The sequence below is a fragment of the Oncorhynchus nerka genome, linkage group LG16 (genome assembly GCF_034236695.1).
Source record: "Oncorhynchus nerka isolate Pitt River linkage group LG16, Oner_Uvic_2.0, whole genome shotgun sequence".
NCBI lineage: Eukaryota > Metazoa > Chordata > Actinopteri > Salmoniformes > Salmonidae > Oncorhynchus > Oncorhynchus nerka.
In genome coordinates, this window is record NC_088411.1 from 31,860,272 (window position 1) to 31,874,737 (window position 14,466).

Below are 14,466 nucleotides of genomic sequence, written 5' to 3' on the forward strand. Positions count from 1 at the left end.
ATCTTCAGTAAAAAAAAAAAAAAAATCTAAATAATCCTTGGTTCTCTATAAAACTTTCATGTCGTGTTAAAATGAGACATCAGAGAATAACAGAATTATCCTGAGGCTCGCCCGCCAGTGTCCACGACTGAACTGTGGAATGACAAACCAGCAGCAGTACGGTACCGCTAAATTATCTGGTGTTTACCTGGAAATAGTAGGCTAAGAGGAAGTCAATACATAATGACCTGATTTTATTTGATCAACATTCCTTTGCAATAAATCAACCAAATCTGCCTCCCAATTCTCCGCCCTCTCTAGAAGTCAGCAATTGGACAGTCCCGGTCATGGATTTAAAAACATGTGACTGGTGTAAGCATGGGCTGGATTGAGTTGCCACGAGTGCTAAATCCATGTTAGAAAAGTGTGCAAGGGCTCGCTTTGGGAGAAGGGTAGAAAATCAGGATGCAATCTAAGAGACAAGAAAAGTACAAGAAACCTTGATAATGGAATAGTACAATAGTTCTTTATGCATTTCATTTTTTACATACAGTACAAATCGTATCAGTGGAGGCTGCGAAGGAGAGGACAGCTCATAATGGCTGGAACGGAGTAAATGAAATGGCAAACGCATGGAAACCATGTATTTGATACCAACCCATTCCACTCCATCCATTACCACAAGCCCCTCCCCAATTAAGGTGCCACCAACCTCCTGTGATTTGTCAATACAATACATCAGTAGGACAGTTTGGTTACTACAGCAGGAAATGTACATTTAAATAAACAATATATGAGGAAACAGGCAATGTGCGTTTCTGAGACAGTACATTGCAGTCATCCCATAGGTGGCGCCACAGGGCTGCCATCACATGCAGATGCCCATAACACAACAGGCACTGTTACCTGGTTTATGTTTAGTAGGCACGAAATGGACGAAAAGTGTCCAAAAAGGAGTGAAATCAGAAGGTACCATCTGGCCTTGTCCAATAAGACATGCTTATTTTTGTTTTCTGTTGCAAAACATTTTCCCACGGTTTGCCCTAATGAACATGGCCCAGTACAATCTGCAATCCCAGTATGAGTAGTTAGTACCACCTGTAACGTGGCCCTTCTATCATAGCCTGGTTAACCCGTATTTAACACGGCACTCATGAAGTGAAACAATGGTGAGCGTTGCGTTCATTCTGGTTTAACCAGGCTACTTCAGTCAGGCTCAGTGGAGGCTGCTGAGGGGAGAACGGCTCATAATAATGGCTGGAATGGAGTGAATGGAATGGCATCAAACACATGGAAACATTTGATTTAATGTATTTGATACTATTCCGCTCCAGCCATAACCACCAACCCGTCCTCCCCAATTAAGGTGCCACCAACCTCCTGTGGTCAGGCTCTTCTGGGTCAAAGGAAGACACTCATTCAAATAAGGCCCAAATGCTGAATGTCTGACCACAGCACACATGCATACATACCACCATAGGATTGCAAAATTACAGTAACTTTCACAACATTCCTAGGTTTTCTGGTCGGAAAATTCCTGGAATCAGAAGGGTAAAAGCAGGAAATTTTCCAACCAGGATTTCTGAAAAACCTAGGAACTTTGAGAAAGTTACTGTAATGTTGCAACCTTAACAGACCATAAAGATTATAGCTACGAATATCAGGACACTTGACTTCTCTGCTTGCTAGCTACAGGCCATACTGTTCATGGTAATGTCATGCTTCAGAGGCCATAAGAGATGCTAGAAGGCTGTAACTTGATAAGGAAAGTGACCCGTTGGAGCTGAAATGTTTAACTTTAGGTAAAAAGATATTCTGTGCACTTGAATTTGATTGGACTACCATATGTTGACATTTTGCAATGATAGAAAAAAAGACATAGCATTCTCCTTCAGTGACTGGTTACAATAAATACAACCATCAATTGGCAATGGGAACGTAACCTCTGCCACAGCGGGAGTCTTTCACAGTTTGGGGTCTTTATAATCATCTCAGTGCAGGGCTACCCAACTGTCTTAACATACCATTCTTTACCCCTTTATATTTATTTAAAAATATTATTTGTAAGATACATTCGTTCTGAATTTTGACACTACTCTCTCGCTCTTATGTCTGTAGTTACAGCACAACTGTCTCTGATGGGTTCCAGGGAAGGTAGAAACATATCTGACTTCCTATTGGTTATGAGCAGGGAAGAGCTTTTTTGGCTGATGAAACTGAAGTAAGGCAGAGGTTTTTGAACAGTGTTCTTCTTCCTCCTCTCCAGTCTCTCAATCTGGTCCATTCTTCCTCCCTACTCTTCCCTCTTCATCTGTCTCGCTTCTCACTATCCTCTCTTTCTGCTCCAGTGCTATACAGTCTTCCTCCATCTCCAGTCTCTCCCTGTCTTACCTCCTCTTCTACTTGGCCTCCTCCTCTACCACCAGGTAAAGAAGGGTTTCCTGCTCTGGAAGCTCTGTGTGTAGGACTCACTGTTGGCTCTCTGTGGTGCTCTGGCTGTCTCCACTATGACTGGGGGCATCTGGACCAGTTGTAGGGGGGTCTTACGCTCCTTCAGGGCCTGGCTCAGGTTCAAAATCTGGTGGTAGACATACAGAGCTTCAGCACAGGTTTACACAAACAGATGGAAGCACACACACACACACACACACATATATAAGATCTGGTGACAGAAACACAGCTTCAGCATCACACACACACACTTAGTAGAACAGGAAAAACGTCAGTACAGCGAAGGGCTCAGACGAGACGTGCGTGGCAGGGTCTACAGACAATCACGGACTACAAAAGGATAATCAGCCATATCGCGGACACCGACGTCTTGCTCCTGGACAAGCTAAACACTTTCTTTGCCCGCTTTGAGGATAAGTGCCACCGACGTGGCTCACTCCCAAAGACTGTGGGCTCTGCTTCTCCATGGCCGACATGAGTAAGACTTAAGTGTGTTAACACTCATAAGGCTTTCGGCCCAGACGGCATCCCTAGCCACATCCTCAGAGCATGTGTAGACCAGAGTGTTTATGGACATATTCAATCTCTCCCAGTCTGCTGTCCCCACTTGCTTCAAGATGTCCACCATTGTTCCTGTACCCAAGAAAGTTAAGGTAACTGAACTAAATGACTATTGCCCTGTAGTACTCACTTCTGTCATCATGAAGTGCTTTGAGAGGCTATTTAAGGATCATATCACATCTACCTGATACCCTAGACCCACTAATTTGCATACCGCCCCAATAGATCCACAGACGATGCAATCACCATCGCACTACCTTATCCCATCTGGACAAGAGGAATACCTATGTAAGAATGCTGTTCACTGACTATAGCGCCGCCTTCAACACCATAGGGATCTCAAGACCATCAGACTGTTAAATAGTCATCACTAGCCAGCTACCACCCAGTTTCTCAACCCTACACCCTAGAGGCTGCTGCCCTATGTACATAGACATGGAACACTAGTTACTTTACACAATGTTTTCCTCATTTCATATGTACATACTGTATTTTAGTCAATGCCACTCCGACATTGTTCATCCTAATATTCATATATTTCCTAATTCCATTCTTTTACTTTTAGATGTGTGTATTGTTGTGTATTGTCAGATATTACTGCACTGTTGGAGCCAGGAACACAAGTATTTCGGTACACCCACAATAACATCTGCTAAATATGTGTATGTGACCAACACGATTTGAATAGGAGGACAATGAGAAATACTGACACTGTTCAGATGTCCAGGTATTCCCCCACCAACTCACCTGTCCTCTCATCACAGCTTTCTGTTTGTGGAACTGTCCTCTGGCAAAGCCTGGATCCTTCTGTAGAGAACACAGGACAAGATGTCACTATAATAACGCTGGCATGAAGAAGTGTTGTGAGGGTGACAGAATGGAGTAGAACTTTGTTGCGACGTCAAGTGACATCAAGGCCATGAAAAACTTGGTCCCAGGTAAGTTTGTGCTGTCCATAAGAGTTGGCAGAAATACAAACAGATCTGGGGCCAGGCAAATTAAACCCCCTGCTAACCTTAAAGAGTTGGTAGAGGTCTTCCTCCAGGTCTTTGATGAAGGTGGGGTCGGTCAGTTTCGGCAGAACCAAGTCCCTAATCTCCTCAGAGAAAGGAACCCTAGCCTGAGATAACCACGCCCAGTAGAATGGATCTACAGAGAGGAGGAATGAAGTAGTGTGGGTTCTTCTCATACAGTTGAAGTCGGAAGTTTACATACACCTTAGCCAAATGCATTTAAAAAAAATAAAAAATAAAAAATATTCTTAGTACACATTCCCTGTTTTAGGTCAGTTAGGATCACCACTTTATTTTAAGAACGTGAAACGTCAGAATAATAGTCGAGAGAATTATTTCAGCTTTTATTTCTTTCATCACATACCCAGTGGGTCAGAAGTTTACATGATACTAAATACTTAGAGTGTTTCGCCTTTAAAATTGTTTAACTTGGGTCAAGCATTTTGTGTAGCCTTCCACAAGCTTCCCACAATAAATTGGGTGAATTTTGGACTATTCCTCCTGACAGCGCTGGTGTAACTCAGTCAGGAATGTAGGCCTCCTTGCTCGCACACGCTTTTTCAGTTCTGCCCACAAATGTTCTATGGGTTTGAGGTCAGGAGTCTGTGATACCACTCCAATACCTTGACTTTGTTGTCCTTAAGCCATTTTGCCACATGGAAGTATGTTTGGGGTCATTGTCCATCTGGAAGACCCATGTGCGACCAAGCTTTAACTGATGTCTTGAGATGTGGAAATATTTCCACATCATTTTCCCTCCTCATGATGTCATCTATTTTGTGAAGTGCACCAGTCCTTCTAGCAGCAAAGCACCCCCACAACATGATGCTGCCACCCCAGTGCTTCATGGATGGGATGGTGTTCTTCGGCTTGCAAGCCTCCCCTTTTTCCTCCAAACATAACAATGGTCATTACGGCCAAACAGTTCTATTTTTGTTTCATCAGACCAGAGGACATTTCTCCAAAAAGTATGATCTTTGTCCCCATGTGCAGTTGCAAACCGTAGTCTGGCTTTTTAATGGTGGTTTTGAAGCAGTGGCTTCTTCCTTGCTGAGCGGCCATTCAGGTTATGTCGATATAGGACTTTTTTTTTACTGTGGATATAGATACTTCTGTACCCGTTTCCTCCAGCATCTTCACAAGGTCCTTTGCTGTTGTTCTGGGATTGATTTGCACTTTTTGCACCAAAGTGCGTTCATCTCTAGGAGTCTCCTTCCTGAGCGGTATAACGGCTACGTGGTCCCATGGTGTTTATACTTGCGTACTGTTGTTTGTACAGATGAACGTGGTACCTTCAGGCATTTGGAAATTGCTCCCAAGGATAAACCAGACTTGTGGAGGTCTACAATTATTTTCTGAGGTCTTGGCTGATTTATTTGGATTTTCCCATGATGTCAAGCAAAGAGGCACTGAGTTTGAAGGTAGGCCTTGAAATACAGTGCCTTGCGAAAGTATTCGGCCCCCTTGAACTTTCCGACCTTTTGCCACATTTCAGGCTTCAAACAAAAGATATAAAACTGTCTTTTTTTGTGAAGAATCAACAACAGGTGGGACACAATCATGAAGTGGAACGACATTTATTGGATATTTCAAACTTTAACAAATAAAAAACTGAAAAATTGTGCGTGCAAAATTATTCAGCCCCTTTACTTTCAGTGCAGCAAACTCTGAAATGTGGCAAAAGGTCGCAAAGTTCAAGGGGGCCGAATACTTTCGCAAGGCACTGTACATCCACATGTACACCTCCAATTGACTCAAATGTTGTCAATTAGCCTATCAGAAGCTTCTAAAGCCATGACATCATTTTCTGGAATTTTCCAAGCTGTTTAAATGCACAGTCAACTTAGTGTATGTAAACTTCTGACCCACTGAAATTGTGATACAGTGAATAAGTAAAAGTCTGTAAACAATTGTTGGAAGAATTACTTGTGTCATGCACAAAGTATATGTCCTAACCAACTTGCCAAAACTATAGTTTGTTAACAAGACATTTGTGGAGTGGTTGAAAAACAAGTTAACGACTCCAACCTTAGTGTATGTAAACTTCCCACTTCAACACACATATACACACACGTATGTGTGGGAGAGACACTCACAGGCTCTCCAGGAGTCAGGGTGTTTGATTGGGAAGGCAAGACCATTGTCTATGGCTGCCAGTCTGATAATAGGCTCTTTTACCACCACCCAGTCGGTCTCCTACACACACACACACACACACACACAGGGAGAGAGCGACAATAAGAATGTGACAATCCAGTTTCACACTTTCTTTAATAACTCCATTTAAAACTAATGTTACAAGTCAAAATCTTACATTTAAAATTGTATTTTGTAAGTCTACTCACCCGGTTTCTTTCTATGTCCACTGGACAGTCATATTTTAACAGCCAGTTGTCATTCCCCCGATCTGCAAGCATCAACACGGCATCAAGCTACATTGCATCTAATTCAGTTATTCATCCTCCCTTCCATACACACATATATACCGGTGTTCCTGACGATGAAATACTAGTTTCTATGTTTCTTGCACACACCTGTGTTCCTGATTATATAGTCGAGGACCACCAGTCTCTCGAACTGAAGCTGCAGCTGCCGATTGGTGTTCTCTGGAAGAGGCTCTGCCTCAAATCGCTTTAGCCAATAGTCTGCGTCTTTGTAGCCCTCCACAAACAACTGGAATGATCCCACCTGAGCCATGGAGGAAAATGGATTATTATAAGACAAATGCTCATACAGGAAGTTCTACATTATTATACCTGCAGGCTTTAAAAAAGTGGCAATCTGCAGTAGCTACATCCATTTTTGGACTCATAAAGGAATGATACTCATTGATTCTTGAAGAATATAACTTAGAGTGCCTTGCATAAGATCTGGTGCAACCAATTACCTTCAGAAGTCACATAATTAGTTAGATTGCACACAGGTGGACTTTATTTAAGTGTCACATGATCTCAGTATATATAAACCTGTTCTGAAAGGCCCCAGAGTCTGCAACACCACTAAGCAAGCGGCACCATGAAGACCAAGGTGCTCTCCAAACAGGTCAGGGACAAAGTTGTGGAGAAGTACAGATCAACGTTGGGTTATAAAAAAATATCTGAAACCTTGAACATCTCACAGAGCACCATTAAATCCATTATTCAAAAATAGAAAGAATATGGCACCACAACAAACCTGCCAAGAGAGGGCCGCCCACGAAAACTCATGGACCAGGCAAGGAGGGCATTAATCAGAGAGGCAACAAAGAGACCAAAGATAACACTGAAGGAGAACCCGCTCCACAGCGGAGATGGGATTATCTGTCCATAGGATCACTTTAAGCCGTACACTCCACCGAGCTGGCTAGAAAAAAAGTCATTGCTTCAATAAAAAAATAAGCAAACATGTTTGGTGTTTGCCAAAAGGCATGTGGGAGACTCCCCAAACATATGGAAGAAGGTACTCTGGTCAGATGAGACTAAAATTGAGCTTTTTGGCCATCAAGGAAAATGCTGTCCGGCGCAAACCCACCACCTCTCATCACCCTGAGAACACCATCCCATGGTGGTGGCAGCATCATGCTGTGGGGATGTTTTTCCATCGGCAGGGACTGGGAAACTGGTCAGAATTGAAGGATTGATGGACGTCGCTAAATACAGGGACATTCTTGAGGGAAACCTATTTCAGTCTTCTAGAGATTTGAGACTGGTGATGGAGGTTCACCTTCCAGCAGGAAAATAACCCTAAGCATACTGCTAAAGCAACACTCGAGTGGTTTAAGGAGAAACGTTTAAATGTCTTGGAATGGCCTAGTCAAAGCCCAGACCTGAATCCAATTGAGAATCTGTGGTATGACTCAAAGATTGCTGTACACCAGCAGAACCCATTCAACTTGAAGGAGCTGGGGCAGTTTTGTAAGAATGGGCAAAAATCCCAGTGGCTAGATGTGCCAATCTTATAAGGACATACCCCAAGAGACTTGCAGCTGCAAAAGGTGGCTTTACAAAGTATTGACTTTGGGGGGGGTGAATAGTTATGCACGCTCAAGTTCTGTTTTTTGTCTTATTTCTTGTTTGTTTCACAAAAATATTTTGCATCTTCAAAGTGGTAGGCATGTTGTGTAAATCAAATGATACAAACCTGGAATGAATTTATTTGGGGGGGGTTTGTAAGGCAACAAAATAGGACAAAATGCCAAGGAGTGTGACTACTATCACACGCCACTGTATGAATGCCTCATGAGCTTAGTTCAACTGTTGTACTCCATCAGAACCCAAAATATAAGCTTGTTTTACCCCAATGTTTGTCAACATTGTAAATGTTAGCCTCAACATGCTTACAACTACAATGTTGATATCTTAGATGGTCAGTCTTTACATCAATAGCTCTGATGATGCATTTTAGTGGTTACATTTAGCCTGATCCCTCAGCTTTTTACCAAAACTAAGGCTGGGTACCAGTTTTGTTATTGTTTCAATTGTAAGTTTCCCCTTTAAGGGTTACCATATTATTTACTTTAGGGCAGTGTTCTTCAACTATAGTCCTGGGGATTGCAGGCTTTGGTTCTAACCCAGCACTAACATACCTGATTAAACTCATCAACTGCTCCTCAAGCCCTTGATTGGTTGAATTAGTCAACAACGCTACATGTGGCATGTATGACGCATTAAGTGTTGGCTAAAGCAGAGACAGAAGCACCATAACAGCGTTGTGTTCACTGTTGCAAAACATTTCTAAACGTTGTACAAAATGTGTGTTTCTTATTGGACAAGTTCAGACAATGCCTCACTGTTTCAAGCCGTTTTAGATTGCTTTCTTCCATTTCATGCCGAATGAACACTGCCAAGTTGTAGGTTCTGAACCCCAGGCGGCAGCTGAACCCACCTTAGGAGGGAGGCCGATTCTGTTGAAGCGCTGTCCAACTTTGGGAACTTTCTCCAGAGCTAGCCTCTTTCCCCGAGACTTGACTCTGTCTATAGCATTGTAGTTAAACGTATCACTGGCCAAGTACACCACCTAGAGAAGAGAGAGAGAGAGCGAGATAGTGATGAATGGGAGAGGGGGAGAGAAAGATAATTTATTGTCCATACCCTATGTGTGTGTGTGACTGACTGTGTATGTACGTGAATGCATGCATTCCTGCCTGTAACCCCCCCCCCCCTTACCTTGGTCTGGGGCACAATATTGAGCTGTAGTTTCTGGTCCACCAGACTGGCCCCGGCCTCAGACAGATGGCCCTGGTTCAGGACCAGACAGTCCCGTCCGAAGCAACAGGGACAACACAGCTTCTGGAGCCACTTGGTCCACTTTGGGTTCAGCTGACCATACGGCTCCTCGTTCTTAGGCTTGAACACACCGATTACGTTCTAGAGACAGATGGACAGACAGGGGATTATTATTGGTACTTGTTACACTCTACTAATGTTCTTTACCCATAGTAAGAGACAGAGTGGTAATGTCAGAGGAAGTGACATAACACAACCTTTGTCAATCAAAGAGGGTGATTCATGGTGCAGCAGAACCTGCAGAATGGGGCTAACAAGCTGGAATTGGAATAGTTTTGCAAGCCATTAAAGTCAATCGGATGAACTTGAGTTTCCTCACATGATCAACTGTGGAGGGAGCCACACAGGAGGTTAAGCACAGAGACTGAGGCTAGCTTTGTAGTCTATGGGCACGTTCCAGGTCGTCTTTAACGCAGTCTCACTGACTGTGCCAGAAGATCATATCTCACAACACCTGGAGAAGTGTTTAACATCTCTGGAACCACATTGATGTGGCTTAGCTCACAGAACAGGACCACTGAAGTGCGTAGCACAGAGAAATTGTTTGTCCTCGGTTGCAACACTCACTACAGAGTTCCAAACTGGCTCTGGAAGCAACATCAGCACAAGAATTGTTCATCTGGAGCTTCATCAAATGGGTTTCCATGGCCGAGCAGCCGCACACAAGCATAAGTTCACCAAGCGTCGGCTGGAGTGGTGTAAAGCTCGCCGTCATTGGACTCTGGAGCAGTGGAAATGTGTTGGCTGAATCAAGTGATGAAGTGATGAATCCTGCTTCACCATCTGGAAGTCCAACAAACAAATCTGGGTTTGGCAGAGGCCAGGAGAACGCTACCTGTCCAAATGCATATTGCCGACTGTTTAGTTTGGAGGAGGAATAATGGTCTGGGCTAGGCCCCTTAGTTCCAGTGAAGGGAGATCTTAACTCTACAGCAAGCAATGACATTTTAGACTATTCTGTGCTTCCAACTTTGTGGCAACAGTTTGGGGGAAGGCCCTTTCCTGTTTCAGCATGACAATGCCCCCGTGCACAAAGTGAGGTTCATAAAGAGATGGTTTGTCGAGATCGGTGTGGAATAACTTGACTGGCCTGCACAGAGCCCAGACCTGAATGGGAGCAAGTCCCTGCAGCAATGTTCCAACATCTAGTAAAAAGCATTCCCAGAAGAGTTGAGGTTATTATAGCAGCAAAGTGGGGACCAACTTCAAAGCGGCAGCCTAGTGGTTAGAGCATTGGGCCAGTAACCGAAAGGTTGTTAGATCAAATCCCAGAGCTGACAAGGTAAACATTTGTCGTTCTGTCCCTGAACAAGGCAGTTAACCCACTGTTCCTAGGCCGTCATTGTAAATAAGAATGTGTTCTTAACTGACTTGCCTAGTAAAATAAAAGGCTACATTTATAATAATTTAATGCCCATGATTTTGGAATTAGATGTTTGACGAGCAGGTGTCCACATAGTTTTGGTCATGTAGTGCATGTGCCATGAGTGGGATCTGAACCCTGGTCTCCCGCTTTTTTAAACGCCCTTTGTTTTCAAGTAAGCCTTATAACTCAGTCTAATGCAGCAGCACCAGCACATGATTTTGCTTCCACTGTCTGTCTGCTCTGGCAACCTGCTGTTGCTGATTCTAGCTCTCACAGTGTAGTGATGTCATCATGTTCTGTATTGACTTTCACCAGCATCTCTCTGCAGTGTTGCTTTTTGGGTGCTGTGACAGTTGAGGTGAGCAATTTACACATGGTGGTTTCTAGCCATAGTAGACCTTGTAGTATAGTAGATATGGGATGTAGTTAGACCATGCCAGGCTGGGGCTGTGACCTGGCATCATCATATGGCACAGTGGCAGTCCGAGTCCGGGTGGGAAAAACGTCTGTGGGCTGCCAGCTCCACAGTGGAGTGACACGGTGGTGTGACGCATGAAATAGAAAGAAGTTGCCCCCAGACCTTGATCTAAGGATAAGGACACTAAGATCCTGGACATGCCTTGGGCAACTTCTATTAAAACTAGTGTGGTGCACAGTGCACACAGGCCCAATCTTTCAAAGATTAGCAGTCACTATCAGTTCTCAGGCCTAAGCAAATGTGCTGACGTCCCTGTATAGAAAAGGTTGAGACACTGTCATGCAGGAGACCTATATATATATATAGAAGGCAGGCTGGGAGAGTATTGTGCTTTGTTCACACGTTAATGTGATCTGCCGTGGACCAGCCGAGGAGCGTTTAAAAAACAAACAAACATAGTAAATCAATTTACTCTGTGTGTACTGTGTAGGCTGCTGTCTGTGTGAATATGTTGTAGCTTAGGAGAAGTCATGTGCTAGCAATCTGAATGGATAAAGGTAGAGCCCTCCATTTTCTCTCCAGAGGTAGGCCGAGTAATCAGAATCCTCACACTCTCTGAAGAAAATGGATACTCCATTTCCGTTCCCTAGCCTGCTGTTCCTCTCCTATGGACCAGTGGCTATTAAACGCAAGAGATATAAACGTACAGGGTTGTATAGGCTGCGTTCCAGGGCATCTTTACTGTTGTCGTACCGTGTATATGTGGCGGAGGTGAGTTGGACTCACAATTTCATGGTGAGGCAGTCCTCCCTACTAGCGACTTTACAAATCTTTGTCAGCCTTGGCCCAAGAGGGAATGTTCTCTTGGTCTAATGGTTAAGACGTTGGTTTTGAACAATAGACCAGGGTTCAGATCCCTGGCCGACATCCAGGTCACAGCCCCAGCCTGGCATGGTCGAACTACATCCCGTATCTACTATACTGCAAGGTCTACTATGGCTAGAAACCACCATGTGTAAATTGCTCACCTCAACTGTCACAGCACCCAAAAAGCAACACTGCAGAGAGATGCTGGTGAAAGTCAATACAGAACATGATGACATCACTACACTGTGAGAGCTAGAATCAGCAACAGCAGGTTGCCAGAGCAGACAGACAGTGGAAGCAAAATCATGTGCTGGTGCTGCTGCATTAGACTGAGTTATATGGCTTACTTGAAAACAAAGGGCGTTTTAAAAAAAAATGACAGATTGCATCCTCTCCTCATCAGTCTCCATGTCTGCCTGCCTGCCAGTCAGTCAGTCAGTGTACATTTCTCTCTCGAAAGACTAGCAGTCCTAGCTAGAAGCCTGTCTGTTTTAATGTTACAGATGACATGTAACATTAAAAAGTCAAAGTCAAAATTGTTTATATAAATGGTCATTTAAAAAGCTAGTTGCGGGACGAAGCTAGTCCGTCTCACCCCTTGAGAGTCTTTCACGAAGTAACTACCACTAGATCCTTGGCAGATGATCTCTGGAAAGATCTCTTCTTCTATGGCTTGTTCTGCTTTCCTCACGATCTCCCGAAACTCTGGATCGTCTGGAAACTCATTCCTGTGTGGATCCCGCGGAGAGTTCCCTCTGTCCCTGGCCAAAAGCGGCTGTCTCTCCCGGCTGCGTCCAGGGCTCCCAGCCGACACTCGCACCACAGAACCCGGAGTTATTGGACTGGTGGCTTCGCTCTGGCAGTAGTTGTAATCTATGGAGTGCTGGAGAGGAGAGACGAGGGGGCTCGTTTCTTCCATTTCAGCGTGGGATTTCGGGTATTACAGCGGCCGGTAAAGACAGGAGCCAGGGAATCAGACGAGGTGTTGTTTAGATGCTGTTGATTCCAAGCTTTCAAACAAAACATGACTGTCATCCTCTACATAAAGACCCACCCACTCGGAATAGAGACTTGCAATTGGCGTTTCCTCTGCCCAGCCTCCTCGTGGTACCGCCCCGTTTCTGAGGGAACGCTTGTTGTGTGGTGAAATCGGTGAAATAAAATATGCTTAACGTAACCGATGATTCTCATCGATATTCTGATTACCCCACTGATCAAATGAATGTGGTAAATCAGGCAAAATTGGGCGCTGGTAGTTCAAATTACTTCTCAAGTGTTCTATCATAACATTTACGATTCTTCATCACTTTCAGTCAAATTCAGTGGTTGCATTCGATTCCACTGAAATTTGGTAGTCACTTTGAAGTAGAGCAACCTGGTCTCAGAGCATTTCATATTATTCTGTATGTAAATCCGGGAGAGTCCATTTATTATGGTATGTAATCATTTGTGGATGTCCATCACCCATTTGGTATGATGTTACAAAAAGGCACTTGCGCATATAAGATATATTTGTTGCAGGTGCATGGTAGCAGTTAAATAGGATGAGAAAAAAGCAGAAACCTGCACACTGCTCTTGCTAGTATCACTGAGCTTTATTCAGTTTTACATAACTGTAAACTACAATTTCTATAGTAATTTCTATAAATTTGTAACCAGCTATTATAAACTGGTTACCAACCTAATTAGAGCAGTGAAAATAAATGTTTTGTCATACCTATGGTGTAAGTTGGTAACCAGTTTATGATAGCAATAAGGCACCTCGAGGGGTTGTGATATATGGCTGATATACCAAGGACTGTGTCCAGGCACTCCGTGTTGCGTTATAGTAAGAACAGCCCTTAGCCGTGTCATTGAAACAAGCACATAAAGGTCATGTTAACTGACTGATATTAACTCAGAACAAAATTTAGGCATATATTTTTTGTAACGCTGTGTTAAACTCAGACCTTATTTTCGGCGTTTCGCCCAAACCCCCATTCTTTCCACATTAATGGCTAAATGAACCAGCGGCAACTAATATCCAACGTACAACGAGGGGGTTCGATTAATCTCGACCGGGCGCCCGTAAAAGCGTGTTTTGCATTCGATTTGGAATCGGGCTGCCCCCTGGGCATAAACCAGGTGCCCCGTTCCAAACAAAAATGACGTAATTAATCATGTGTCGTTGGCTAATTAGTAGGGTTCTGTGTTTTCAATAAAAGGTTATTTGCTTTTGATAAAAATGCTTTACCTGCCGTCCCAATGAAAAATAGAAAATTCGAACATTAATTTTATGGAAACGAGATGCTGTACGCATCTGGGCGATGCATCATGCTGCTTGTTGACAAAATGACCAAGCGGCGCAGAAGGGCGCTCCTCCCTTCCGCTTTAGCCGATGACGTGGAGTGGCTTTTGCGCAGTTCAACCCGAGCCAGTGTAAAATAACTCCTATTGGAGGTGATGGGACTTTATTGGCATGGGAAACATATGTTAACATTGCCAAAGCAAGTGAGGTAGATAATATACAAAAGTGAAATAAACAATAAAAATGAACAGTAAACATTA

General features: G+C 43.7%; 1 protein-coding gene across 3 annotated transcripts; it reads right to left on the reverse strand.

Annotated features, from left to right (window-relative positions):
* Positions 1 to 218: 218 nt before the first annotated feature.
* On the reverse strand, positions 219 to 14,279 carry LOC115117335 (phosphatidylinositol 4-kinase type 2-alpha-like). 3 transcript variants are annotated; one of them, XM_029645806.2, is made up of 10 exons: positions 12,515 to 13,273; positions 9,149 to 9,349; positions 8,868 to 8,999; positions 6,539 to 6,692; positions 6,350 to 6,411; positions 6,101 to 6,200; positions 4,007 to 4,140; positions 3,739 to 3,798; positions 2,452 to 2,557; positions 219 to 451 (listed from the first exon to the last, which is right to left on the reverse strand). In XM_029645806.2, the coding sequence occupies exons 1-10, from the start codon at positions 12,836 to 12,838 to the stop codon at positions 396 to 398; spliced, it is 1,329 nt and encodes a 442-aa protein (XP_029501666.1). In that variant the 5' UTR covers positions 12,839 to 13,273; the 3' UTR covers positions 219 to 395. The 3 variants fall into 3 exon arrangements, with proteins under 3 accessions (XP_029501666.1, XP_029501667.2, XP_064858681.1); XM_029645807.2 differs by lacking the exons at positions 219 to 451; positions 12,515 to 13,273 and adding an exon at positions 14,153 to 14,279 and having other exon boundaries at positions 484 to 2,557; XM_065002609.1 differs by lacking the exon at positions 219 to 451 and having other exon boundaries at positions 484 to 2,557; positions 12,515 to 13,267.
* Positions 14,280 to 14,466: the final 187 nt, after the last annotated feature.